We start from the raw sequence: 15867 nt of genomic DNA, 5'->3' as shown, positions 1-15867 counted from the left end.
TAGACAAAAGTAAACTGTAGTGGAAAGGGACTATGGCACATATAGGTAACAAGGACTTTCTGTATATATTTCTATGTGTTAACAGATATCAAAATAAGGAATCTATCAAGCAACTGTCTTCAAGCCCCTGATGAGCCCTATACTACTAAGATGTTAATGGGCGAAACGCGTCGGGCAACTTCGTGAAGAGGGCAACTTTGTTTAATTGGATAATCCTTATTATTAATTGTGTCTCAAAAATTTGATATATTGAGCATTAAATTGTGCTGAACAACCTTGAACAGCATAAGTATTTAAACTGTAATTTACAGCTAATTATCTGAGCACACTGACAGAAGTGACGAATCGGATGACGACCCTTAAGCGCCACCCTATAATCCTTGTATTATAGTAATAACAACTCTAAATCATCCTTGACTGTGCACTATGTTCACTGTGGTGAAAAGATTCTAAGGATTTCTATCTAATAGATGGGGTGCACTACTCTGGCATAGGGAGGGCGATCTTTAGGGACTTAGTTGTCGTTGAACGGGGGCGTCATCGACTTAGGACGCCGACCCCCGTATGGTAGGAAGGAAACAGGATAGGGATACCCTCCTTATTTCCTTCTTACATACCCTTTTAATGAATTTATGTATGTTTGTGAATTATTAAATAAAATTTATTTTTAACCAAAGTAGTAAGACAATCAGGTTTGCATGAAATAGAACTCACAGGATGCAGTTTGGCGATTTTCTTGGCCAAGAGACCGCTATCAATGAGCTGGAGATGATGCGGTTTCTCTTTTCTTGGAAAATCTTGTTTATGGCTGCTCCTCGATTCGAACTAGTGACCTTTCATTTGGGAATCAACCTACTAACAAACTGAACTAGTAGAGAATGTGAGAACAGGTTGTAATTTGTAGTATTCTGGAACAAAAAGATTTTTCCACCGCCAGGAGGAAAACAGTAACAATGAAGTGATATAACAATTGATGGCGCTAATAATAATAAAAATAATAATCTGCATAACAACTAATCATATGCTGAATAGTTGCACGTTAAATTTATGTATGAGATAGGCAAGATGATTGTGTATAAAATCAAGGTAGTCTCAAGTTCAGAGTCATATAGTCATTCCTACCCTTTTGCTAGTCACAGTATATCAACCAGCCCCAGTGTCTGCTATGTTATGTTTATGCTCCAGTCCCAGTGTCTGCTATATGATGTATATGCTTCAGTCCCAGTGTCTGCTATGTGTTCTACTGTATATGCACCATCCCATGTCTCCTATGTAATGCATTTGTACCAGTCCCAGTATCTCCTATGATATATATGCTCCAGTCCCAGTATCTCCTATGTGATGTATATGCACCGTCCCATGTCTCCTATGTAATGTATTTGCACCAGCCCCAGTGTCTCCTATGTCATGTATATGCACAAGCTCCAGTGTCTCCTACGTAATGTATAAACCAGTCCATGTGTCTCCTATGTCATGTATTTGCTAAAATCCTGGTTTCTCCCATGGGATGTATATGCACTAGCCCCAGTGACTCTTAAGATGTATATGAACCAGCCCCTGTGTCTCCTACCATATGTAACGTATATACACCAGCTCCAGTGTCTCCTATGTGATGTATATGCTCTAGCTACAGTGTCTCCTGTGTGTTTTATATACACCATTCCCAGTGTCTCCTATGTGATATATGTGCACCAGTTCCGGTGTATCCTATGTGATGTATACAGCAGTATTGGCCTATCCTATGTGATTTATATACAGCAGTCTCATTGTCTCCTATCTGATGTATATGCACCAGCCCCCAGCATCTCCTATGTGATGAATATGCACCAGTCCCAGTCTCTATGTGATGTATACGTTTTAGAATGCCCCAGTGTCTATGTAATGTATATGCACCAGCTTTGTTCCTATGTGATGTATATACACCAGTCCCTGTGTCCCCTATGTGATGTATATACTACAGCCCCAGTTTCACCTGTGTTGTATATGCACCAGCTCTAGTATCTCCTATGTGATGTATGTGGACCAGTTTGGCTATCTCCTATGTGATGTAAAGGCAACAATCCCAGTGTATCCTATGTGATGTGTACAACAGTCTTGGTCTATCCTATGTGATGTATATACAGCAATCTCGTTGCCTCCTATGTGATGTATATCAACCAGTGTCTCCAATGTAAGGAATATGCACCAGCCCCTGTGTCTATGTAATGTATATGCACCAGCTCCAGTGTCTCCTATGTTTTGTATATACACTAGCTCCAATGTCTCCTATGTGATATACCATCCCCAGTGTCTCTTGCGTGATGTATATTCACCGGCTCCAGTGTCTCCTATGTAATGTGTATGCACCAACTCAAGTGTCTCCTACGATATATATATATTCACCAGCTCCAGTGTCTCCTATGAAATGTACATAAACTAGTCTGTGTACCCCATGTGATGTATACAGCAGTCTTGTTGTATCCTATGTGATGCATATACAGCAGTCTTGTTACCTCTTATGTAATGTAGAAAGCAGTCTAGGTGTCCCTTATGTGATGCATATATAGCAGTTTCAGTGTCTCCTATGTAATGTTTACAGCAGACCTCCTACTGCTTGAGTTCTATAAATGTAATGTGAGCAGTGAGGAATTTCCCACTTTGACGAGACATTCAGTGTAACAACTGTTTTTAGTACAAATGATTGCTGAGAGTGCTATAAACACATTGCAAAGAGTTGACTATTACACTCAAGACCAACACAAACCTGGAAAAACAGTTGCGAATAGCAAGATCATCAACACCACCTATGATACGCCTCACCAAAATGAAAAAGTTCCAACTATCACACCAGAGGTGATTTAATTAAGCATTTGACCAAATATAGCAGGATATATTTCAAGTTGATAATTTTGTATGTCCCCAAATGAGACTATAAATATCCAAATCGCCCTTGGCAGAAAAAAAGTTCCCTGCCCCTGGAGTAAAGAGTACGGTAAAACACAAAAAAGTTTTTATAGCCAAGGAATTTAATTTACATGAATATTGGCAAGATTGGTATTGATTACGCACCTTCTACAACTGAGTTATTATTGCCCATGTTCTCTTTGCTGATGTCTGAAAGTTGCTTGATGACTTGACTCTGTCTACTCAGTTTCTTCTTCAGATCTCTCAGGACAAATAGCACTTCACTTGAAGTAACAATTTGCTAGAAGAAATATAATAAGATTGCAAAATTTTAGAGAATGTGAATGCTTGATACAAAACCCATAACTTTCCCAGCTAATGTCAAGATTGCACATCAAACTCCTCCAAATGGATACAATATACTGAATAATATTCAGATTCGAAGTAAACTACTGTAAAGGATCTGTCCATTGCCAGCAGAGAGGTTCCCCTATGAATAGGTCATTGTAGGGGCTCCACTGCCATAGACTCCCTTATCAGATGATCTCTGGGTAAGCAATGCAAAGGAAATTATGTATACATGGTGCCAAGTGCAAAATATTTTTTATCAAAAGAGCAAAAAAAGATAAATCACACAAAACAGAAACCATGAAGAAATGTTAGTACCCACTAATGCACAAAATTAAAAGGGTTGTCCAGTTTAAGAAGAAAAGCCTATAAACCTATCCAAAGAAGGAAATACCAAAAATAATCCACGATAACAAAAATACCAAAGTATAACCATTGAAAATACGTAACATGCAAAATGTTTCAGTAACAAGTAAATAAGTAATTACGCAATTTAAATCACTGATTATATTTTTAACTAAAAGGAGCAATGAAGACTAAAAACAATATACCAAATATATGATTAAAAGTGATTGGCAGGGGGAGCAAGAGATTGCCAAAACAACAACAAAAAAATATCATAATACACATAAGAAGAAATAAGAAAATAAAAAAGACCACATCAGTGTAAAATGTGAAAATAAGTATTAAATAATTAAATATGAGTATATTGCATGATGAAAAAAAAATATATACAGTCATGGCTCAAACTGTTGGCGCCATTGAAATTGCTCCAGAAAATGAAGTATTTCTTCCAGAAAATTATTGCAGTTACATGTTTATTTCCTTTGTGCGTATTTGAACACCACAAAAAAAACCCAAAAAAAATCAAACTGAAAAAAAGGCAAAGTGGACATAATTTCACACAAAACTGTAAAAATGGGCTGGACAAAATTGTTGCCACCTTTACAAAATTGTGGGCAAACAACTTTATTTTCAAGCATGTGATGCTCTTTCATATGCAACCGTGGCAAGTACCAGGTGTGGGCAATATGAAAATCAGACCTGAAACAATATAAAAAGGGAAAAGTTGACTCAATAGTTGCATTGTGTGTCTGAGTGTACCACACTAAACATGGAAAACAGAAGGAGGAGAAGGTCCATTGTGAACATATTAAAATCAAAGTATTTGGGACTTAATGAGGCAAACTTTTGTTAACTCCAGGTGGGTGTTATCAAATATTTGTCGTTGGGGGCATTTACTTTTCCCTGCATGAGTTAACTAATCATAAGACGTCAGCAACACAGAAGAAAAAGAACATGTCCCCACAATAGCATAAACTTCTGTGTGTGAGATGTACTGACGCAGCAGATATCCTGGTTTAACCCCTTAAGGACGAAGCCAGTTTTGTCCTTAATGCCCAGGCCATTTTTTGCAATTCTGACCAGTGTCCCTTTATGAGGTTATAACTCTGGAACGCTTCAACGGATCCCGGTGATTCTGACATTGTTTTTTCGTGACATATTGTACTTCATGATAGTTATAAATTTAGAACGATATTTTTTGCTTTTATTTGTGAAAAAAATCGGAAATTTGATGAAAATTTTGAAAATTTTGCAATTTTCAAACTTTTAATTTTTATGCCCTTAACCCAGAGAGTTATGTCACACAAAACAGTTAATAAATAACATTTCCCACATGTCTACTTTACATTAGCGCAATTTCTGAAACAAAATGTTTTGGGGTTAGGAAGTTAGAAGGGGTCAAAGTTCATCTGCAATTTCCCATTTTTTCAACAAAATTCACAAAACCATTTTTTTAGGGACCACATCACATTTGAAGTGACTTTGAGAGGCCTAAGTGACAGAAAATACCTAAAAGTGACACCATTCTCAAAACAGCACCCCTCAAAGTACTCAAAACCACATCCAAGAAGTTTATTAACCCTTCAGGTGCTTCACAGGAACTAAAGCAAAGTGGAATGAGAAAAGCAAAAAATAAAATTTTACCCAAAATGTTGCTCTACCCCAAATTTATTGACTTTTAGAAGAAATAACACAACAAAATGAACCCCAAAACTTGTTACCCACTTTCTTATGAACGCGCCAATACCCCACATGTGGTCAGAAACCTTTGTTTGGACAAATGGGAGGGCTCGGAACAGAAGGAGCAATATTTGAATTTTGGAAAGCAAATTTGGCTGAAATAGATTGCGGGCACCATGTTGCATTTACATGTCCGCTAAGGTACCTAAACAGCAGAAACCCCTCACAAGTGACACCATTTTGGAAACTAGACCCCTTAAGGCTTCTATATAGGGGTATAGTGAGCATTTTGGATCCACAAGTACTTCACAGATTTTGATAACGTTACGTTGTCACATTGAAAATTTTCATTTTTTTCTCAAAAATGTTGCTTTAACATCAATTTTTTCACTTTTTCAAGAGGTAATTCCAAAAATTTGACCCCAATGTTTGTTACCCACTTTTTTATGAGTGCGGTGATACCTCACTTGTGGTCTGAAACCTTTGTTTGGAGAAATGGGAGGGCTTGGAACGGAAGGAGCAATATTTGAATTTTGGAAAGGAAATTTGGCTGAAAAAGATTGCGGGCACCATGTCGCATTTGGAGGACCCCTAAGGTACGTAAACAGCAAAAAAACACCACAAGTGACCCCATATTGGAAACTAGGCCCCTCAAGGAATTTATCTTGATGTTTGGTGAGTACCCTGAACCCCCAGGTGCTTTACAGAAGTTTATAACATTGAGCCATGAAAATAAAAAAATAAAATTTTACCACAAAATTGTTACTTCAACCAGGTAGCTTTTTTTTTCACAAGGGTAACAGGAAAAAAATCACCATGAAATTTATTGCGCAATTTCTCCTGAGTTTGGTGATATCTTATATGTGGTGGAAATCAACTGTTTGGGCACACTACAGGGCTCAGAAGAGAAGGTGTGCAATTTGACTGCAAAATTGGCAGGAATCAATAGCGGACGCCATGTTGCATTAGGAGAGCCCCTGAGGTGCCTAAGCAGTGGAGGTCCCCCACAAGTGACCCCATTCTGGAAATAAGACCCCTCAAGGCTTTAATCTAGGTGTATATTGAGCATTTTGAATCCACGAATACTTCACAGAATTTGATAAGCTTAGGTTGCCATATTGAAATTTTCATTTTTTTCACAAAAATGTTGATTTAGCGACACATTTTTCACTTTTTCAAGAGGCAACAACAAAACGTGTACCCCACAGGTTGTTATCTAATTTCTTGTGAGCGCAGGGATACCCCACATGTGGCCAAAAACCTTTGTTTGGATAAATGGGAGGGCTTGGAATGGAAGGAGCACCATTTGAATTTTGGAAAAGTTGAAGTAAATTGCGCGCACCATGTCACATTAGCAGGGCCCCTTGGGTACCTATACATCAGAAACCCCCCACAAGTGACCTCATTTTGGAAACTGGACCCCTCAAGTATTTTATTCAGGAGTATAGTAAACATTTTGAATCCACAGGTACTTCACAAAAATGTTGCTGTAGCAACAAATTTCTCACTGTTAAGGGGGCTTTACACGCTGCGACATCGCTAATGCGGAGTCGTTAGGGTCACGGAATTGGTGACGCACATCCGGCCGCATTAGCGATGTTGCTGCGTGTGACACCGATGAGCGATTTTGCATCGTTGCAAAAACGTGCAAAATCGCTCATCGGTGACATGGGGGTCCATTCTCGATTATCGTTACTGCAGCAGTAACGATGTAGTTCGTCGCTCCTGCGGCAGCACACATTGCTATGTGTGACGCCGCAGGAACGAGGAAGCTCTCCTTACCTGCCTCCCGGCCGCTATGAGGAAGAAAGGAGGTGGGCGGGATGTTCCGGCCACTCATCTCCGCCCCTCCGCTTCTATTGGTCGGCCGCTCAGTGACGTCACTGTGACGCCACACGGACCGCCCCCTTAGAAAGGAGGCGGTTCGCCGGTCACAGCGACGTCGCCGGGCAGGTAAGTATGTGTGATGCGTCTGCGCGATGTTGTGCGGCACGGGCAGCGATTTGCCCTTGTCGCACAACAGATGGGGGCGGGTACCCACGCTAGCGATATCGGGACAGATATCGCAGCGTGTAAAGTAGCCTTTAGGCTATGTGGCCATGATCCAGCGACACGGCGTCTAGTACCCAGTGTCAGCCTCCTGCAGAAATGTGAGTGTTGTCCACGGGAGAACGCAGCTGCCCATGCCCACGATTTGGGTTCAGGCTGCTGTGGAGCTCTATGCTACCTGCAAAGAACACTCATCTCCGCAGCATAAATTGACATGCTGAGGCTCGGGAAGCTGCGCCACAGGTCGATTTATGCTGCGGAGAAAAGAAACAGTGGGCACGGGATTTCTAAAAATCCTGCCACTGTGCTTCTACTGCACAACGCAGCGTTATGGACGCAGGGAAAACACTCTGCCCCCAAAACGTTGCAAACCCTGATTGTGGGCACATAGCCTAAAATGCTACAATGGATGAATGGATAGATGTCAAACATATATAACGTCCCACCCCCCTGCATATTCAAAGCTGGCGCCCTTTAGTGCCTTTCATGTGACACTAAAGGATGCCTAGCCTTGTATTTAGCCCAAAAAAAAAAAAAATAATTAAAATAAATGACGTGGGGTCCCCCCTATTTTTGATAGCCAGCTAGGGTAAAGCAGACAGCTGTAGCCTGCAAACCACAGCTGACAGCTTCATCTTGGCTGGTGATCAATTTGGAGGGCTCCCCAAGCTGTTTTTTTTTTTTTAATTATTTATAAATAAATAATTAAAAAAAACAAACAAACGTGGGGTCCCCCCAAATTAGATCACCAGCCAAGGTGAAGCTGACAGCTGGGGTCTGGTATTTTCAGGATGGGAAGAGCCATGGTTATTGGACTCTTCCCAGCCTAAAAATAGCAGGCCGCAGCCGCCCCAGAAGTGGCGCATCCATTAGATGCGCCAATTCTGGCGCTTCGCCCCAGCTCATCCCGCGCCCTGGTGCGTTGGCTAACGGGGTAATGAATGGGGTTGATACCAGGTGTGTAATGTCACCTGGCATCAAGCCCAGCAATTAGTTATGTCACGGCGTCTATCAGATACCCGACATAACTAATTGACAGTAATAAAAAAAAAATTGACAACAAAAAAAAATTTATTTGAAAAAACACTCCCCAAAACATTCCCTGATTGACCAATTTATTGAAAAGAAAAAAAAAATCCACTGTAATCCATTTGGACGTCCCACGTCGCCTCTGGACCTTCTAGAATATGGGGGGCACGTTCAGGGAACGTATCCCCCATTTTCTAGGAGGGCAGACCCTCCATTTCAGGAGAGTGGGTGCAAAGAATCTGCACCCACTCTCCCCGGGTCACAGCTGCAGACTCAGTGCAGCAGCAGCTGCAGCCAGCGTCCTGAACACAGGAAGCTGTCAGCTGCTCTGCACATGTGACCGGAGTCTGCAGAGAAGGAGCCGGAGGAGGGGGCCGCGGGGGATCAGCGCTCCGGTATGTATGACACCGGGGGACACCGGGGGACACCAGGGGGAGGGTAGGGGGGGACCCGGCAGGGCCTAGGGAGCAGGTTTCTGTCGTATGTGTTATGGCACATACGACAGAAACCATAGGAACACTGTAAATGCGGCCGGCGCGCTGCTGTGCTCTCCGATGCGCGCGGCCATCTTGGATTTTCGGGAGGGGGTTGGGGGTCGGGGGGGGCACTTTGGGGATACCGATGGGACCGGAGGGAACCGGGAAAAAGATTTATCTCCCATCTGGCATGTTTGATCATGCCAGATGGGAGATAAATGATTTTTTACCGGCGCGGTCATTTACTATAACTTGATGATCGGTATACGGTGTATACCGGTCATCAGGTGAGCGGGGACCGGAAAAACCGGCCCGAATCATGATCTCCAGGGTCTCAGCTACCCCCGGCAGCTGAGACCCCGGAAATTTTCTGACTCTGGGGGGCGCTAGATCCTTTTTTCCGACCGCCGTTTTAAAACGGCAGAAAGGAATAAGTACCCTTTTTTAGTGCCGTTTTAAAACGTAACGCGGTCGTAATGGGGTTAACCTACTACATAATTAGGACGTGCAACTGTGTTTAGCGGTCTCACATTACAAATCCTTCTATCAGCTCTTCTCCTCTTCGAGCTCTGTCAGATCTGCTGCACTGCACCTCTATTCATACTACTTGTCTAGAATTATGTCTTTTGTGCTAAGGGCAATTCTGAATAGCTTTGCAGTGAAAGTACAACAAGCGTCTCCTGTGTGAGATGTAATGACACCCAGCGCTGCTCTCACTGTAAAGGAATTACCATATATATACTGTGAGCAAAACCGACGGGCAGTAGAGGGGGTGAGTAGGTACAGCAAAACTAACAGTACTATGTGAGAAGGAGTGCTTGTAATGTGACACAGCTAAACTTAGTTGCACTTTTTAATTTTAATTATGCAGGAGGTTGGACCAGGAGATACAGGTAAAGAACAATCACAAAACACATCACAGGGATATAATGGAACAGCTCCGGCAGAGAAATGCACACAACACTCATTTCTTACACTTCTTAAAGTTATTTAAATAGGGTGGGTATTCATGTTTCAGGCATAGTTCTGTATTGTAACCAGTCAGCTTAAGCATATGAATGTAGAGGGGAAACTGAAGCCGCTTGTTAAGATAAAGTGAGATGGGCTCAACTGAAAGCAAGCAGACAGTGAAACCCAACAGGTGTTAGCTGGAACACTTATATTTAGATCTAGTGAACCCACGTAACTGAATCAGATTGTGCAAGGAACACAAAGCTGACCATCTAATTAGTGTTGAGTGAGTAGCTAACTATTCGTACTTGCTATGCTGTTAGTGAGTACTGTCCACTACTCGCATATTCGTTGCAAGTAGCAGGCACAATGTAAGTCAATGGGAAATACTCGCTAAGTAGTGAGTAACCCGAAGGCCATACTTTTCGTGCGAGTAGGAAATAGTACGGCTTTCCGGTTACTCGCTACTTAGCGACTATTTCCCATTGACTAAAGGTGGCTTTACACGCTACGAGATCTAAAGCGATCTCGTTGGGGTCACTGAATTTGTGACGCACATCCGGCCACTTTAGCGATGTCGTTGTGTGTGACACTTATGAGCAATTTTGAATCATCGCAAAAACGTTCAAAATCGCTTAATCGGTGACATGCCCCCCTCTTCCCAAATATCGTTGCTGCTGCAGTAAGGATCTTGTTTGTCGTTCCTGCGGCAGCACACAACGCTATGAGTGACGCCGCTGGAACGACAAACATCTCCTTACCTGCGTCCACCGGAAAAGGAGGAAGGAAGGAGGTGGGCGGCATGTTCCAGCCGCTCATCTCCTCCCCTCCTTTTCTATTGGGCGGCGGTTCAGTGACGCTGCTGTGATGTCACTGTGACGCTGAACGAACCGCCCCCTTAGAAAGGAGGTAGTTCGCAGGTCACAGCAACGTCGCTACACAGGTATGTGCGTGTGCCGCTGCCGTAGCGATAATGTTTGCTACGGCAGCGATCACCACATATCATTACAACAACGGGGGCGGGTGCAATCGCGCTCGACATCGCTAGCAATTTCTAGCGATGTTGCAGCGTGTAAAGCGGCCTTTACACTGCGCCCGCTACTCGCAATGAATATGTGAGTAAAAGACAGTACTCGCTAACAGCATAGCGAGTACGAATAGTTAACTACTCGCTCAACACTACATCTAATATTTTATTAAAAGATTAGAATTTTTAATCTGTACACCAACAAATAAATAACAAAAAAGCACTTATAATATTAAAACAGCTTATGGCACTCAGATCTTCAAGCCCAACTTAGGGTTTAGCCCTCAGTAGCTTCTTCTGGGGCATCAATCCAATGGTAAATATGACTTGCAGTTTCTAGAACATGCATGAAAGTAAACATCCCTTGCCCATTTACGTCCTTCACAGCTCACCTTAATAAGTTCGGAGCAGTACTGTAGATGCCTGATCAGAGTAATGTCTAGGCTCTCATTTCCGGTTGTGAGGGGCAGGGGACTGCTTGCAACACTAGTGCCAACACCAGTGTCTTCAGTTAGTGCCTCACTGAGGTGTCCCCTGGCTTCTGGGTGGTCTGATCTGTAACTGTAAAACATATATTTAAGATTATCATTGTGTATTCATGGATTATGCTAGTAAGATCTCTAACTAATGAACACCACTCCATGCTGCACAATTACTGACATATCTGAAACCGATCTAAAGAAATCCTGATTACATACCTGCCAGCCTGACAATTATAAATATATTTTATAAATATTATTATATTAATTAATAAATTAGTCTACTACCATTAGATTTTGTTAAATGCATTTAATACTGTGTTAACCTATTTTGGAACATCAAAGACATGGACTAGAATAACAAGTCTTATAGTGTACACAAACATACAGAGGAGGGGACCCTGGGGCACCTAGAAGGAAAGTTTACAGTGTAAACAGTGATTGAGCAGTGTAAATATTTATATGTAATGCTGTCATCTTGAACTCTTATAACTCATAAGTATCGGTCAGTGCTGCTCTGAAGATATAGCATGTCTGATCTTCCACTTAAAAGGGTTGTCCACTTCATAGACAAGAGATGAACAATGCATTAAACTGTCATGTTATTGTTGGAAAAAAAAAGAATCAGCGCATTTATATTGCACACCTGCTGTACTAATAAAGCTAATTATTTTTACCATTTAGTAGCTGTGGAACAGGCATTTGATTACTATGGGCCTCAAGTATGCCTTCTCACAATGGGACAGCTTTACTACGAGGGGCTGCTGATAAGTCTTTGGCTTTGTGATTTTTTTTTGTTTCTATGGTAACGAATGCTACATCACATGAAAGCCTTATTGTGTCTATGTTTTCAAAATTTTGTGTTCGTAGCTTATGGCAACCGTGATATACGTATGTGGGAAAACAAAATGGTTGAGTCTTTTCACAGCAACTCAGAGCCTAGGAGTGATAACATTTTTGTTTCTGCAAGGAAAGTTAGCGATGGAAATTCATGGTTTCATGGTGATATGCCGCAGGCATTGGGGGATCAATGCCCTTGATATTCCACAGTTAAGAACCGGGTTTCCAAATTTAAAACGGGCCACTTCAGCACCAATGATGAGGAACGTCCTGGATGACCGAGAGTGGTTGATATTCCGGAGATGGTTGATGCTATGCACAACCTCATACTGGAGAATCAACCAATTTCAGCTAAAGCAATAGCAGACATCATGGGGATTTCCCGTGAACGTATTTGTGTCATTATCCATGAACATTTGGACATGGAGGAAGCTATCTGCAAAGTAGGTCCTCAAATGTTTGACAACAAATCAGAGAAGCATGGAAGTGAAAACTTCCTGGTCCATTTGTCAGCATTTCTTGACTGATAAGAACTTCCTGGGTGGACTGGTCACTATGGATGATACCTGGATTTATTTGTATGACCCTGAAAACAGTCAAAAGAGTGGAGGGCACAGTGGTTCTCCTTGTCCAAAGATGTTCAGGGTGCAAAAATCAGCCACTAAGGTGATGGAGTCTGTGTTTTGGGATAAGGAGGGTGTGCTGCTAGTAGACTACCTTTAAAAGGGTTCCACCATCATTGCAATGTATTACATTGAACTTGTGGACCAATTGAATGCAGCTCTGAAGGCCAAAAGGAGCGGCAAGCTGTCCAAAGGAATCGTGTTCCTGCAAGACAATGCCTCTGCTCACAATGCACAAGCAACCATGGAAAAACTGGCAGAGCTGGGCTTCTAGTTGGTTAACCACTGACCTTATTCACCAGATCTAGCTCCCTGTGACTATCATCTGTTTCCAAACCTGAAGAAACACCTCAAGGGTATCAAATTTCACACCATTTCTGATGCCATGGCTGCTACGGTTGCCTGGTTTAAAGCACAAACTAAATCCTTCTTTTTGCTAGGCTTACAGAACCTGGAATACTGATGTAAGAAGTGTCTTGACATCAGTGGAGACTATGTGGAATAAATGTAAAGTTTCATCATCCTATATCGTTTCTTTCTGGGTAAAGCCAAAGACTTATCAACAGCCCCTAGTAAAACACTCTGATCCCTTTTCAAAGTATTTTCACCAAAAATCTGGCGTAAAAATACTTTGATAAGTTGCAAACGTTTTGAGCAACTTGAGGTTCCGCAAAAATTTTGCAGTTGGTGGCGTTTTCATGTCAGTTAAGTCCATCTCTGCCCAATTCCAAATTAGCCGTGGCACATATTACACCAGAAATCTCACTCCAGTCTGGGACTGGAGTAAAGACGTGTCTGCCTCTTAATAATTCAGGAGTATCTGACTCCAACATACCTCCCCCCACCCGATCAAGTCAGTCATGAACAATGCAGGTCTTGATGACCCAGGGACTCCACTTTTTAGACAGTATAGATTTAGACTAGATTTATCACACTGTCTCAAATTTTTTGCATCTTCAGACTGTCCAAGATAAATGTGCCCCAACTATTGGTTGGCTAACTTTAGGCTAAATATTTTTTGTGGCCTTGTAATTGTATACTGAGCCACACCCCTTTCATGCATAGCCACACCCCATTGTCTGTTATTTTCATGCGATAGATCTTATTTTGTAACAGAATGTGTCAGATTTTAATGATTTTCCTGGTTTACAAGGTGATAAAAATTCTCAAAGTTGTAAAATAGTATTTCTGAAGTCAGTGGCCTATTCAGGTTCTAACCCCTGCAGGTGCCTGTGTCAGGGAACATGTGATAAAAAATGATCTAACTGGACCTTTGACTTCAATAGAATAATAACCTGGTTACAATTATATGACCTTGCAAGAATACAATGATATTTTATTTTATTTATCGACTTTATAAAACAAAAAAAAAAAAATAGAATTTAGTAATAAAAACCTAAACTTCATTTGTAATTCTAAGTTTTCCCTGAGAAAATAGTGAAACGTGTTCTCATGAATGGTGCAGAAATGACTCAAATCCGGCACCTACCAATAATACAATCAGTTTGTTTGTGTTGTCATCCAGTATACGTTAAGGGTTGAGCTATGTGGAAGAGGTACACAATGGAGTGTGAAATATCTCCAAGTTATATATGCATTTAGTAATATTTGAGTAGTACAATGTGAATGTAAGGCCGTGAGAAAGTTACACAGCGCGTTTTCCCTCCAGTCTTTGCACATTGTGTAGTAGTGGTGTAGAAAGGGGCTGGTCTAAAAGGAAATCACCACAATCTAAAAACAGGCAAGTCTGACTGGAGTAGACCGTTTTCCATGATGTAATTAATTTCAAGTTGAAACTATATGAAAGTCACGATACCTAAGGGGGCACTTACAGTGACTGGCAATCGTTTAATAGCCTTTTTACATAGGCAGACCGCTCTTCAGATGTGTACTGAAAGATTTGTACGTTGGAATGTCCAAGATTTATTTTTAAGTAATAAATTGGTTAACGAAGACACGTGGGGGAGTCTTTATTCATAGAAACGTTTTTTTCCCCTGTGTCTTTTAATTCTACATTTTTCAGGCTTGTAATGGGGACGTGTAATAGATGCCTATCCATTACTAACCTCTGGGTTTGATGCTAGCTCTCAATTCACAGCTGACAATCCCAAAAGTATTACCCCAATACCAAGGCAATCGGCAAGAATTGGTGCACCTAATTGATGCGCCATTTCTAGGGTAGCTGTGATCTACTATTTTAGGCTGGGAGGGGCTAAATAACCATGGATTATTCCACCCTGATAATACCAGCATACAGCGGTCTGCTTTACCTTGGCTGGTCATCAAAAATAGGGTGGGGACCACACCATATTTGTAAATTATTTATTTAAATAATTTTAAAAATATATATATAATATTCTAATAATAATAATAATAAAAAATAATAAAATGTGAATGGCCTCTTTGAAGAACTGAATCAAAAGTATTTTTGTTGCTGATTGGCGATTGTTTATTGACTCATCCCAGAGAAGTTTGAAAGCAGTGTTGCTTCAGAATGGGAATATAAAATCATCAATCCCTATTGCTCACTCATGTCATCTAAAGGAAAGTTCTGAAAATCTGTCAGTTGTTTTGGATGCTATACAATATAAGCATCATCAATGGAATATCTGTGGAGATTTGATAGTGATTGGTCTGCTAATGGGAATGCAAGGAGGTTTCACAAAATATTGTTGCTTCTTGTATTAATGGGACAGTAGAAATACAATAGAGCATTATATTGATCATGATTAAAGACAAAGAAACATCTATGCTCCAGGTAGAGACAATGAATAATCCTTTAGTTGCTCCAACAAAAATCTTTCTTCCTCCACTAAATATAATGTTGGGATTGATTAAAAAAAAACTTTGTGAAAGCCAAAGACAAATTCACAAGGGTTCCAGTACATTTCACAGAAATATTCCAGCATTTCACCAGCAAAACTGAAGCAAGGGGTATTTGTTGGTCCTCAGATCAGAGAGCTTATGAGAGATGATTTGTTTGAGGAACTCTAAATGATAAGGAATTCACATCTCGGAATAGCTTCAAGTGGATCTGTGAAAACTTATTAGGAGAAAATAAATCTCCAGGATATGTTGAAGGTGTTGAGGAACTTCTAAATGCATACCAGTTTCTTGGATGTTGCATGTCTCTGAAA

General features: G+C 41.1%; 1 protein-coding gene across 3 annotated transcripts in view; it reads right to left on the bottom strand.

Moving 5' to 3' along the window:
- RIPOR2 (RHO family interacting cell polarization regulator 2) overlaps window positions 1–15867 on the bottom strand; it is a 243360-nt gene that overhangs the window by 49463 nt on the left and 178030 nt on the right. For all 3 annotated transcript variants that reach the window (XM_075314675.1, XM_075314678.1, XM_075314676.1), the window contains 2 exons: window positions 11181–11349; window positions 3049–3184 (listed from right to left, as the gene is read on the bottom strand). In XM_075314675.1, coding sequence (XP_075170790.1) covers window positions 3049–3184; window positions 11181–11349 — 305 coding nt within the window. The remainder of the gene's footprint in view (window positions 1–3048; window positions 3185–11180; window positions 11350–15867) is intronic.

This window comes from Anomaloglossus baeobatrachus, chromosome 6, assembly GCF_048569485.1.
Source record: "Anomaloglossus baeobatrachus isolate aAnoBae1 chromosome 6, aAnoBae1.hap1, whole genome shotgun sequence".
Lineage (NCBI taxonomy): Eukaryota > Metazoa > Chordata > Amphibia > Anura > Aromobatidae > Anomaloglossus > Anomaloglossus baeobatrachus.
The sequence above is the reverse complement of the archived record's forward strand: the minus strand, read 5'-3'. Positions and strand labels throughout refer to the sequence as shown.